Source organism: Cydia strobilella, chromosome 19 (genome assembly GCF_947568885.1).
Source record: "Cydia strobilella chromosome 19, ilCydStro3.1, whole genome shotgun sequence".
NCBI classification, from domain to species: Eukaryota; Metazoa; Arthropoda; class Insecta; order Lepidoptera; family Tortricidae; genus Cydia; species Cydia strobilella.
The window spans coordinates 3,908,943-3,923,009 of record NC_086059.1 but is presented as its reverse complement, the minus strand read 5'-3'; the positions used below and the strand labels follow the sequence as shown (position 1 = coordinate 3,923,009).

Here is a 14,067-nt window from a genome sequence, read left to right as displayed (position 1 = left end):
AGAACGTTTGTCAGTCAGTAGTTTAGTTACATTAAGAAGGCTTTAGAATCCCTTGCTTACCAGTATGAACCCTCATGTGCGCGTTAAGCTTGGACACTTCGTAGAAGGCCTTGTTGCAGATATTGCACACGTGGTTACGTATGCCTCTGTGCTTCTTCATGTCTTGGCAGAACGTTTGTCAGTCAGTGGTTTAGTTACATTAAGAAGGCTATAGAATCTCTTGCTTACCAGTATGAACCCTCATGTGCGCGTTAAGCTTGGACACTTCGTAGAAGGCCTTGTTGCAGATATTGCACACGTGGTTACGTATGCCTCTGTGCTTCTTCATGTCTTGGCAGAACGTTTGTCAGTAGTTTAGTTACATTAAGAGCGCTATAGAATCCCTTGCTTACCAGTATGAACCCTCATGTGCGCATTAAGCTTGGACACTTCGTAGAAGGCCTTGTTGCAGATATTGCACACGTGGTTACGGATGCCTCTGTGCTTCTTCATGTGTTGGCAGAGCGTGGAGTGGCGGCGGAAGGTCTTGTTGCATTCGGAGCATTTCAGGGGCTTCTCGCCGGTGTGGAGACGGAAATGTACCTGAGAGGAAAAAGCTTTTGTTAAAAGAATACAAGTTTTTATAGACGACTGTACTTTTGAAGCGGGTATATATCGCCAGATGACAACCAAATCTCACAAATGAATCTTATTTTGGTACTAGTACGGTTCACTATGGCTCTTAAAACGTTCGCGGACAGTAAGTGACGCCATATGTCATAGGCAAAAGGAAATAAAAGACTACGAATGCTATCGCGATGCAGTTGCAATGTCACCGAATTAACTGAGCTCTGTAATATTAGCACCCGCGGCTTCGCACGGGTAGTTCAACTAATTTACACAAAACCTTTACAAATTATACATACAAACCTTCCTCTTGAATCACTATCTATAAAAAAAACCGTCAAAATCCGTTGCGTAGTTTTAGACATCTAAGCATACATAGGGACAGACGGACAGACAGCGGAAAGCGACTTTGTTTTATACTATGTAGTGACAAATGGTTAATAGTCAAATTTGAAGGTAAGAAGACGCGTAGTGCACATGTTGCTTTAGCTTCCATGGAACAAATTATTTTTTACTTACCCATACTTTCACTATGTATCGGCCTTTTTTTATCAAATACGAATATTAAATATAGATAGCTACGTGAAGCAATGTATCACCTATAAAGTGTTGGTCGGAATGAGGGCTATCGTTTTTTTGCTCACCAGTTGGCGCCTCTGTTGATGGTGGTCCAAAATACTAAAGAACAGCTGTCAGTCATTGAAGTGACAAGTGACATTTCGAACTATGGAAAAGACCACCATCTACACTAGCGCCCCTAGCGGCGAATTCATACGCGTTAGCCCTCATTCATGCGACGTGTTTAATTAAAAAGTATTGTTTTTTGTCAAAATTTTCATTTTTGATACAGTCATTTATCGCTGGCTTTAGATAGGAAATCGCTGTATCTATTTAGGAGCCCATCAACGTACTCCCTAGCGCCACTGCTAAATAATGGGGTTGGCCGGTCGAAATAATTAGCAGAGGGCGCCAGCATAGCTTGCCCTGTCAATGCCCTAGAATTGTGTCAAATTTTTGTTTTTTTAATGCCCTGGATGGCCCTTTAAGCCAAATCTCATAGAAAAAGGGGCAAGCTATGATGGCGCCATCTCTGCAAACCTTTGACAGTTGCCAACCCCATTGTGATTATTTATATTGACAGATAGATATTTAAAAAAGGGGGCAGCTACGTACTGTATTTTGTATTTAAGTACCTTTTGAATACATTATAATAGTTTTTACGTTGCTGGATTCGTCATATCTATGCGTCCAAAGTTAAAACGGTCGTTTTTGTTTTGAGTCCATAGATCAACGAATCCAGCAACATCAAAATGTTTGAGTTTGATGTATTCAAAAGGTACCTTAATACAAAATACAGTACGTAGCGGCCACCTTTTTTTAAATATTTATCGTTAAATTTAAATAATCACAATTACTTAGCAGTGGCGCTAGTGACCATGTTGATGGGTTATTAAAATTAAAAACCTTCTTTAAAGTTGTATATAACTGGCCGTTACTTTTAGACATTTGCTTGACATTTACGTAAGTTTCACATCACAACACGTTTGACATTTGGCTGACAATTTATTTTCCGTAATTTTTTAACAAATAATGGGTTTCGACTACTACGGTATTTTAGGTGTGAAACGATCATGTACTCAATACGAGATTAAAAAGGCGTATCGTCGCTTGGCGCTAAAGTATAACCCAGAAAGGCATGACGGGGATGAGGGCATAAAACGAATCTTTGCGCTGATCGGGGAGGCTTACGAGGTGCTGGTTGATCATAAGCATAGGGCTGTCTTTGACCAGTATGGTGAAGAAGGGCTTAAACGAGGGGTACCGAGCCCTACAGGTATTTGGCAGTATTATACATGTATAAATCATGATCAAATAGGTAACATTGCTTGGTTTTCGTAAATCATTGATGAGACCAAAAAATGTAAGCAGACAATTTTTAGGGTCCCGTACACAAAGGGTAAAAACGGGACCCTATTACTAAGACTCCGCTGTCTGCCACCAGGCTGTATCTCTTGAACCGTGACAGCTATAGACAGCTGAAATTTTCACAGATGATTTATTTCTGTTGCCGCTATAACAACAAATACTAAAAAGTACGGAACCCTCGGTGCGCGAGTCCGACTCGCACTTGGCCTTTTTTTTTGTATTGCTTTCAACTTTCTGAGCAGCTAGTGGTTTAGTTATGTAATGAAAAAGCGCTAGACTCAGACTGAGTTTAACTCTGCATACATGGCATTTGCAATAACAATGTGTAGCACTGTCAAATTTCTATAAAAATATGATGGTTATTATGACACTCCCTCACTTTGTCCTGTTCAAGTCGGTGAAAAGTTAGCTTAAACAAACTGGCATTTTGCCACGGCTCATGGGAGCCTAGGGTCCGCTTGACTACTAATCCCAAGAATTGACGTAGGCAATAGTTTTTACGAAAGCGACGGCCATCTGACCTTCCCACCTAGAGGGGAAACTAGGCTAATAGGATTAGTCCGGTTTCCTCACGTTGTTTTCTTTCACCGAAAAGGGACTGGTTTGAAGCCGGGGTTTGAACCCACGACCTCCGGAACTGGCCTGTTATATAATAAACTTTAATTTTACAGAATCTTTTTTCTATGCTCATGTAAACAACCTTTATGATAATAAACTATTTGTATTTGTAGAATACATACAGCCATACGCATACCACGGGGATCCGCTTAAGACCTTCCACGATTTCTTCGGCACTACCAATCCATACGCCAACTTATTGGACTACTATGAAAACCCGCCTCCAATGTTCGAGTCTCCTCTAGGCAGAGGCTACAAAGAAAAGGACGTCACTATTTTCAGACCACTATCTCTGTCTTTAGAAGAAATTTACAAAGGAGGACTGAAGAAAATGAAAATTCAACGCTTAGTGTTCACTGATGAGACTTGCTCAGAGCTGAAATTGCGTGAGAAAGTGCTTTCTATCCCGTTCGCGCCTGGCATCTATCCTAATACAGAAATACTTTTTAAATCGGAAGGCGACCAAGGACCGACTAGGATTCCAGCAGATGTAATATTCGTAACGGAGGACCGTCCCCATGATACGTACGTACGATGCGGTTTGAGCGACTTACTCATAGTCAAACAAGTAAGTTTAGAAGAAGCTCTATGTGGTCTAGATATAACCTTGAAAACCTTAGACGATAGAGTGGTCAGAACTAAAATTTCTGACGTCATCACGCCGACTTACGAAAAAGTAATAGACGATGAAGGCCTCCCAGTACCCGCGTGTCCTAAGAAAGCTAAAGGTAATTTGGTGATACGTTTCAAAATCGATTTTCCGATTTATCTGGCGCCAAAAGCGAAGAAAAAGTTTGCAGAAGCGTTCAGGTTGAATGAGGAGGAAAATAAGAAGTTTGACGATATACCGTGCGGTGCGCTCGCTTCTTCGGAGGTTTCGATTTAATATAAGTTTTTTGTTTTCAATTATATCTATATCTAATTACTAACTGTATTAATAAAGATGAAAGGAAAGTATTCACGCATCTTCTTCTCAAGACGCTTTTGAGGGTTTAGCCAAGATGTCAATTGTACAACGTCTAACGCCAAGCGAAAAGAATGTATCGCGATAGCTTATATACCGCGAACGCCGAAGTTAGCAAATTGCGGGCATCTTTCTCTCTCATTTATTGGAGTAAAAGAGAAAAATGCCCGCAATTTGCGAACTTCGGTGTTCGCAAAAGGCCCTCACTTAGCGATCAGCGATGCGGCGCGGGGTGAATCAATCCTTTGATACCTATACAAGTGTCCTGCATGGCGCGGGCGATCTCGTGGCGAACGCGAACGGCGCGGGCGATCTCATGGCGAACGCGAACGGCGCGGGCGATCTCGTGGCGAACGCGAACGGCGCGGGCGATCTCGTGGCGAACGCGAACGGCGCGGGCGATCTCGTGGCGAACGCGAACGGCGCGGGCGATCTCGTGGCGAACGCGAACGGCGCGGGCGATCTCGTGGCGAACGCGAACGGCGCGGGCGATCTCGTGGCGAACGCGAACGCCGTGGGCCCGCCGCGCCGCGCCGCGAGTTGTTCGCTTACGTGATGCTACGAAAAGTCACGTGACTATTTCCATACATTATTTAAGTTTCGATTGGCGTTGTGGCTGTTTTATAAAAGGACAAACCCACCTTTAAGTCAGTCGGGTTGTAGAAGCTCTTTGAGCACATGGAGCACACATAGGGCCGCTCGCCTCGGTGTCGCGCCATGTGGGAACGTAGCGCGTAGCCGCTGTAGAACCTACGAAAAGCAAGTCATTAAAAATAAGTATACACAAGGGCTTCCTCATAGCCTACCCAAGGAAGGGAAAATAATCCGTGTATAAGCGAGTTTTGGAATAGTTGTAGGAAAAGGTGCTTTAAACAACATACTAATAGCACTGATGAATGGGGGTGAAGCTAACGGGTAGGGCTGTAAGTAAAGGTCCTTTTTTAAGTTTTACGTAAATAACTCCTAAACGGTGACCCAAAGCAAAAAAAAGTTCTTATATCTTATATCTACATAACATCTTAACAACCACGAATATAAATGACACAAACACAAAAATCACAATTTTACAAAAAGACTTGGCATCTTTAAAAGAGCATACTCATAAGCTAGAACAACGCATCAACAACCCTGCTACCTATTCCAATGTTCTTAAATCAAATGTTGCAGTTGAAAATAATATCTCATCTAATAATATAAGCATACATTCCGAACGCCCGAAACAATTACTTAAGCCAAGTAGCGCTAATTATTCGGAAAGCGCAAGGCGACTTGTCCTGTATGGTTTAAATGAATTTGATCATGAATCGGAATCTACATTAATCGACCGAATTGTAAGAGTCTTTTATGATATTTATAATATTGATTTATCACTACAAATCGAAGAAGCTCGACGAATGGGGCGCAGAGGCCCAAGGCGACCAGTTGTTATGGAGCTTTTAAGTAAAAGAACTACAAAATATATTATAGAAAATGCTATCTACTTTAGAAACACAGGTTTATATGTGTCGCAATTCTTAGACCCAGAGAGCTTGCGAAGCAAGAAAATACTTAGAGAGAAAATGCAAGAAGCTAGGCGAAGCGGACAAAGAGCAATGCTGAGAAATAATAAATTATACATAAATGGAAGAGAAGTTACAGTGCCACCCCTAAGAAATGACATACAGAGAGAATCCCAAAGTATATCATTAAATACACAAAACGTAACCTGCAACGACTACAACGCAGAACCGGTACTCCAGAGCCACGTCGAAGAAGAGCCACAACAAACACCACTAACAACCCACTCGCAACCACCAGCGCCATCTGTCAAAACTTTTCGTCCATAAACCGAACCAATCAGCGATACTGTACCAAAATATGTGTAGTGTGCGAAACAAAATTCACCAAATTGAGTCTCTTATAGATGATAAGCCGTCCATTGAAGCTTTTTGTATATCTGAAACCTGGATAACTATGTCAAAACTTGATTTATTAAAAGTAGAGGGCTATAATCTAGCGAGTTCTTACTGTAGGTCAACCCACGAAGGAGGTGGAGTATGTATATTTTTAAAGGATACTGTAGAGTACATAGAGTTAGCAGATATAAGAAAGTTATCCGTAGAATGTATTTTTGAAACTTGTGCAATTGAAATTCGTAACCCAAATTTAATATTAATTGTTGTATATTGGCCTAACAATTCAAGAAAACCCGACATATTTTTTGAACAACTAGATAAGCTCTTACAACTCGTAAATATAAAATACAGTAAAAAAAAGGTTATTATCGGAGGAGACCTAAACATTGACGTTCTAAAAACAACAACCCTATCTCAAAACTTATTAAATCTCTTTCGAAACGCAAATTTTCACCAAAACGTAAGAGAACATACTAGAATAACGCCAAATTCACAAACATGCTTAGATATTCTATTTACAAATTTTGGTATAAAAGATACTGAAATTGAGGTAGTTGAGCTAGGTTTTTCGGACCATCGAGGAGTTTTAGTAACCTTGCAAAGCATATCGGATAAGACAAAAGCTCAGCGAAGTCAATACTCATATGTATCCCGTCTTTATACTGAAAATAACATTAATAAATTTAAAACAGAACTACAAAATACAGATTTTGCATCTTTATTTAACCCTCAAAGTACCATAAACGAAAACTTTGACCGATTCCATGCAAAAATTAAAAACCTACTTGATCAATGCATTCCAAAAAAACCGTTCAAACCAAAACTCAAACCTAAAAGGCAATGGTTAACCCGGGGATTGAAAGTTTCATCAGAACACAAACGCCAACTAAAAATATTAATCAATCAAGGAGGCGACCCAGTTTTAAAACAGCATTTTAAAACATATGATAAAATTCTAAAACGAGCAGTATATATATCAAAAAAAATTAACAATATTAATAAAATTAATAAATCCAGAAATAAGGTAAAAACAGTGTGGCAAATTATTGGCGAACAAACTAATAAAGCCAAAATAAAAAAAAAAGAAAATATGAGTCTGAACATAAATGGTAGTATTATAAACGATCCGCAACTAGTGACGAAAACATTTAATAATTTTTTTGCTTCCGTAGGATCAACTACTGCTAATAGTACACCGCGCGGCCGCCCGGTCATTAACCAAACCACCAACACATTTTTCCTGTCGCCGGTACATCCCTGCGAGACATTTAAATGTATTAAACATTTAAAGAATAAGAACAGCTATGGAATTGATGAAATTCCCCCTTCACTTGTCAAATTATGTGCCACCGAGTTAACAAATCCTCTTACAGACTTGATAAATCAGTCATTTTCCTCAGGAATATTCCCAGAGAGCCTTAAAACCTCACTAATAAAACCAATACACAAAAAAGGAGACCACTCAGACACCCAAAATTATCGACCCATTGCTTTGCTCAATACTTTTTCAAAGATTTTTGAATCCATTATGGCGAATCGACTCACATCATTTTGCAACAAATTCAACGTGTTTGATGAACGACAATACGGATTTAGGAAACAAAGATCTACTACCCTAACAGTATATAAATTTGTTCAAGAAGCCTTAACATTAATTGACAATAAAAAATATGCGTTCGGGTTGCTCCTAGATATGAGCAAAGCATATGATCGAGTCCGACATGATATACTTATAAATAAACTATACGGAGTAGGTATTCGTGGTACTGCGTATGAATGGTTCAAGTCTTACCTCAGGAACCGCCAACAAATAGTCGAAATAGAGTTCTACAATGACAATACTAAAACATTATCTAAAGTACGATCATCCACTATAAAAACAAGTTGCTCTATCCCACAAGGTAGCGTATTAGGTTGCATCTTATTTATACTATATATAAATGACTTACCTAAATTACTTGACACTATTAATATCAAATCCCTACTCTATGCAGATGACATCTCTATCATATTCCCTAGCACGAATTCCACTGAAGTTATTAATACCCTAGATACCATATTTAATACTGTTTTACCTTGGCTTGAAGAACATAACCTAATTATAAATCTGCAAAAAACGAACTTAGTTCAATTTAGACCCCACCAAAGATTAGCGTTACAAATTAATTATTCATACCAATCACAAAATCTTGAACTCACCAGCACCTGCCCACTACTCGGCTTGAGCATCGATGAAAACCTTAACTGGAAAGCCCACATTGATAAAATCTCGGCCAAAGTATCAAGTTTTGCGTATGCGCTCAAGCAAATATTATTAAGCACCAATCTAAAAACTGCTGTATCTGCGTACCATGCTTTTGCCCAGTCATGGCTCCAATATGGCATAATTTTGTGGGGAAATAGTGTAAACGTTAGTGACCTATTTTTACTACAAAAAAGATGCATACGAGTTCTAGCCAAGACAACAAGTGAAGAAAGTTGCAGACCACATTTCGCGAAATTAAAAATACTCACCCTCACATCCTTATACATCTTGGAAACTTGTAAATTTGTGCGAAGACTTATTTAAAATCCAAAACCCCAAACCACGACTACATAACTTACGTTATCGAAATAAACTTGTGCAAGCAAATCCAGCTAACCTCCAAATGTTCAGTAAAGGCCCTTACTCAATGTCCATTCGAATTTATAACCACGTCCCTCAGTTTATAAGAAATGAAACCAAATATTATAATTTTGTAAACAAGCTCAAGAGCTACCTTCTAACTGAATGCCCATACACCCTACAAGAATTTATGAATAATTAGACAAATAATAATAATAATTATGTACTTAATAAAAATGGAGCATGATAAATGTAATAGTGATATAATAATATAGACAATGTATGATTTTAATTATTGTAATACTATAAATATTTGATTTTAATTATCTATTCTATTTGTTATTATTGTTTATAGATTTATTTTATAAGACTACCTTAGAAATAAGTAGATATAAAATGTTGCTACGCCCTAGTAGGGTCCATGATTGTACTCACTTTATTTTAAGAACATCTGTAATACCATGGTTGCAACGAATAAATGAAATGAAATGAAATGAAATAAGTAATTTACATATAATTTTCTATAAAAACCGGACAAGTGCGAGTCGGACTCGCCCACCGAGGGTTCCGTACTGTTTAGTATTTGTTGTTATAGCGGAAACAGATATCTGTGAAAATTTCAACTATGAAAATTTCATCTGTGAAAATTTCAGCCTGGTAACAGACAAACAGACGGACAGTGGAGTCTTAGTAATAGGGTTACGTTTTTGCCCGGAACCCTAAAAAAGACTGTACGCTATTTCACTTTTATTTATTATTATTATTTATTTATTGTAGTACCAACCTTTTTTCACAGACTGAGCACTGGTGTGTTTTCTGTTCGAAGTGGGTCTGCCGGTGACGGTACAACAGGGTTTTGGTGGGGAAGTTCCGTTGGCAGACCGAGCATGTTGGCTGCTTGGGCGGCCGCTGCTCGTGTGTTCGCATGTGCATTTTTAGCATGCCTGGACCCTGTGAAAGAATGATTACATCAGTTAAAAGTCGTCTATCGGCTGTTTTATAAGTCCTGGTAGTCGTGTGGTAGTGATAGACTCAGACCTTTATAAAGTTATGATAAAAAAAATGATATAATAACGATATATCTCGTTTGTTTGAAATTTTGTTCAAACCGTATCGCTATTTATTCATAAAATTATTATTTATTATCGACATAACTTTATGAGTAAACACGCTGTTGCCACACTACATCTGAGCTTACGGTTGCTAGTTATTACGGTTGTAATAACTGGAGTGGGCAAGGCTCATCATAGAAACTATTAACTGTCTACCGCAGATGGGGCACATAGGCGGCTTCTTGCAGTTGGCCTTGATCCAGTTGTAGTGAGATCGCATGTGTAGTTACAGCCAACGTGTCTGTTTGAACTGTTCGTGGCACAGGTTGTTTCTCTCTCTCTTATAATCTGCACATACCTTGAAAGTCCTCTCGCAGATGGGGCACATAGGCGGCTTCTTGCAGTTGGCCTTGATCCAGTTGGAGTGAGATCGCATGTGTAATTTCAGCCAACGTGCGTGTTTGAATTCCTTGTGGCAGAGGTTACACACGTGTCTGCCGGGGGCGACGGAGGATGTGGCTTGGAAGACTACTAGTTGGAGGTAGCTTTCTTCGTCGGAGTTGAGGCCGGATTCTTCTTTGTTGGGCTGTGTGTCAATCTAAAAAGAAAAGTATATATATATATATATATATATATATATATATTGTCATCGGTTACGGCGATAATTATTCATGAAATTAAACTATTAAAAGGAATTATATTGCATATAATGAAATTAAAATACATCCCGAAGTTTCGAACCCTTTACAGCGTCAACCTCCCAACTCCCAATTGTATATCTTTGTGAAATAAAGTTAAATAAAATTGCATGTATAGTCTGGCAGACCAATTTGTTAATAGAAAAACGGTGAAAACCAAAATTTGTATGGCACATCGTTTTACCGGTGCTGTTTACGAATGCTTTATCTCTAAGAAGCACAAAAACGCTTTGCAAGGCAAGGGGTTTTAAGACACGAGGGTTAAACAAACTTTGCTACCGGGTGGAACACAAACTTTTTCACTATACCAAATTTGGTACCAATTACTTTGCCACTCTTGTGGATAAAATGCAACTTTACCATCAGTTTTTGAAGAATAAAGAGAGCTTTTACGTGCTGGTGTGGTAAAAAAGAACAAATGAAATACCTGCTTGTTGGGATCAACAAATTCCTGTTTGTCGGGCAGCGGTTCAAACAGTCCTTCTAGCAGCTGCGGCGTGTTGTTCATCGGTAGCTCGATGTACTGGATGTACTGGGCAGTGTCCGGGACCATGCCCAGGACTTTCTCCTGCAACAATGTGAAGGTATGAAAAACGTTTTCTTTCGATTGTGTCTTTTCTTCATATCTAAGAAGCTTTTGATCCCGTACAGATGTGGAATGACTCAAAAAATCAAATCAAAAAATGTATTTGTTAAAATTTATGATAAGTCTAGCTATAAGCATAGCTATGAGTCTGCCTGTGACCACGAACGTAACGTCACGTTCGAAACGTCAGGCTATAAATAAACGTAAGTTTGTACGCGATTAAGTCCCGTGTTAGTTTTAAAATTATTTATGATAAGGTTGCTGACTGTACCTTTTTCCCAAAATCTGTAAATGCCAATCGCCGTTAATTAATAACTATTAACCCAGATTAAGCCTTAAACTAAAAAAAAGTTACCCTTGGATTTTTTATGATTATTCAAAAGAGCCATGAAATGCATGCATGAGCATGAGAGAGAATTTTTGTAGTAACCAAAAAAATTTATCGGTGTAATAACACCTGGGGCCCGTTTCTCAAAAGCTTGTAGCTTGTAATACAAGTGGAAGTCCCTTTCTAACAAAAGCTGTCAAAAAGTTACATCCGCTTGTATTACAAGCTTTTGAGAAACGGGCCCCTGGTAGGTGAAAATGGGTTAAATTAAAATTTTATAAATACGTAGGGGGTATTATGCCAAAACAAAATCCATTTTAGTTTAGAAGTTTGAAATTCAAACTGCTGGATCGATTTTTATCAAACATAGCTAAGAACCGCCGCAAGGAAACTTGCTTTCACTTGAATAAAACCGCATCAAAATCGGTCTGCCCGTTTGAGAGCTATGATGCCACATACAGACATTGGCTTTTTTTTCATACTTAACACCCCTCTTTTTGCGTCGAGCGTTAAAAAGGTAGGAAAGGTATTATTTTCGCGTAACAGCACGGGATCAGGTAGCTGCCCTCAGTGCCCCATTTAAAAATTAGTAGACCAACCTATGGAGCGCAGCATTTTAGGTGTTAACCGATTGCTTCCGGAACACCACACTGTGCTCTAAAACTCGCATTGCTGACGTTGGCGAAAAAACCGTGAGGCTCAAATGGGACTGGGCCGGCCACGTCTATCGTATGCATCTGGTGGGCTAACGTAGCCACCAAGTTGATGCCGACGAAGAAGCGTGGGCGAGGCAGGCCCACGCAGGGATGCGAAACGACTTTGACGCCTTCCTTAACAACTGGCCGGAAGAAGCGCTAAATCGGGAGTTATGGAGAACCAGAGGAGAGGCCTTTGCCCAGCAGTGGGACACTCAAGTAGGCTAAGAAAAAAAATACCAACCTCATTGTTACGCGCCTCCTCAGCAGCGTTCTTGGCATGCTCACGCAGCGTCACGTCGTTTCGTTCCACGAGCTCCTTGAAGGCGTGGCAGCGCGAGATCTGGTGCACGCACTGTAGGCACAGCTGGGGGGGCAGGCCGTCGCCGACGGATACCTGTTTAAAAAAAATGTTTATAGCTCAGAAGTTGAAGGGCCTTGTTCCACGGCATTCTTTAAAGTAATAACACAATTAGGTTAAGAAATAGTTAACATTTAAAAACTCTCCACAAAAACTCTGACCACTGTGTTTTTACTATTTTTTTAGGAAAGGTCAATACACTATTAGTATGGTAAAGGACGTCAACATCAACATGTCAAGGTCCAACGGTCCAATCCAACATCAACATGCACTTGCAGTTAAACCTCTTTTACTGTTTTTTTCTTTAACTTTAATTGCCATGTAAAATTGGAATAATACGCAAAACTCGTGATATTTCTTTGATTGCAGTCCATTTTAGTTTTATTTTTTTATGGAACTGTCTGACGCAACGCGACACTTCATTTCTACATCCGAGTTTTTGCACCAACGTCCATTTCCCATAAATATATTTTACCATATTTACCTAAAATCTGTATCGAAAACGGGATATTTTACTATTTTAATATACATAACTTCATTTAAAATGCTTTTACCTTCCTAAGTTTCAAACAAATTAATTCCCGCCATTCTTGTTATCAATTTATCACTCAGTTGTGATAAGGATGACAACACGAGATAAGTTATTCAATTAAATACCCGTCTCGGTCCCCCATCTCCCAGTACTTAAGTTATCATACATCGACGTTACACTATCTCACTCGCACCAATGACCACGCTCGCGCCAGACTGTGACAGAAAGATATTTCTCAATCGAATTTGGAGAATGAGCAATGCTGCCACAGTAGTACAAATTGGTTACTGAATTCTAAACAAAGATGACGCGATGCGTGGACTTCTGTCGGTCAACCAACGTTATACACTTTCCCCACGGGTGCGAAAGAGAGCAACACATTCCCAAAATATCTTAAATATCACAATTCGTCATCTCACCTGCACTTTAGAAATGCCCATCAGCATCGTTGCAGTAAGTTGCTCGAATAAAGGCCTCATGTCTTTCTTGATTTGCAAGCACGCCCGACATATTTTATCAAAATGCAAAGGTTTGTTAGCAGCAGCCATTTTGGCTGGCTATTGCGCTGATTTCGTCCTTGCCACTAAAATTGTACTGAAAAAGTCACGAACATATTGTATGACTAAATATTAAACGCCCAATCTTAGCTAAAAATTTATACACTATACAAAATAAAGTTTATCGTAATAATTACACTTTACAATTGAACACACACCTCACTATGTATCGCACTACACTGCACTTGCGTTGCGAAACAACCAAGGGGAAATCGACGTCGACGAATCGAAAACAAAGAACACACGGGTGGGTGGGGGAGATAAAGAGTGAAGGGGAAAACGATAGTTTAGCATTATTAAAAAATATATCGGTAGTAATGGTACTTTTCCAATGGTTTTTACTGACTGTTTACTAAATTGAGAACATATAATGTGCGTGTATAAAAAATATGCCCTTTTCGTAAGAAAACCTAACAAAAACTTGCTAAAATTGAACGAAGAAAAGAGATAGACAATGACAAGTTGAATCAGTTCAATACAAGATGACAGGGTCAATGGGTTTTAACCTCAAAAAAGATCGTGGATATCGGCTTTTTATCAATGTTTTGGTTAAGTTAATAAACTGAAGATAAGTAGTTAATTCAGAAGCAGTTGTTTCGTAATTCAAAACATAAATTAAGTGAGAATACATATATTATCGCTCA

General features: G+C 39.2%; 2 protein-coding genes across 3 annotated transcripts; one reads left to right on the top strand and one right to left on the bottom strand.

The window, feature by feature from the left end:
* Positions 1–357: 357 nt before the first annotated feature.
* Positions 358–13,608, bottom strand: LOC134750041 (zinc finger protein 664-like). 2 transcript variants are annotated; one of them, XM_063685126.1, is made up of 8 exons: positions 13,561–13,608; positions 13,286–13,460; positions 12,218–12,370; positions 10,792–10,932; positions 10,025–10,264; positions 9,399–9,565; positions 4,756–4,864; positions 358–582 (listed from the first exon to the last, which is right to left on the bottom strand). In XM_063685126.1, exons 2-8 carry the CDS (start codon positions 13,412–13,414, stop codon positions 373–375), a joined length of 1,149 nt encoding a protein of 382 aa, XP_063541196.1. In that variant the 5' UTR covers positions 13,415–13,460; positions 13,561–13,608; the 3' UTR covers positions 358–372. The 2 variants fall into 2 exon arrangements, with proteins under 2 accessions (XP_063541196.1, XP_063541197.1); XM_063685127.1 differs by having other exon boundaries at positions 13,580–13,600.
* On the top strand, positions 2,169–4,049 carry LOC134749900 (dnaJ homolog subfamily B member 13-like). The gene is made up of 2 exons (XM_063684903.1): positions 2,169–2,440; positions 3,264–4,049. The coding sequence occupies exons 1-2, from the start codon at positions 2,197–2,199 to the stop codon at positions 4,034–4,036; spliced, it is 1,017 nt and encodes a 338-aa protein (XP_063540973.1). The 5' UTR covers positions 2,169–2,196; the 3' UTR covers positions 4,037–4,049.
* Positions 13,609–14,067: the final 459 nt, after the last annotated feature.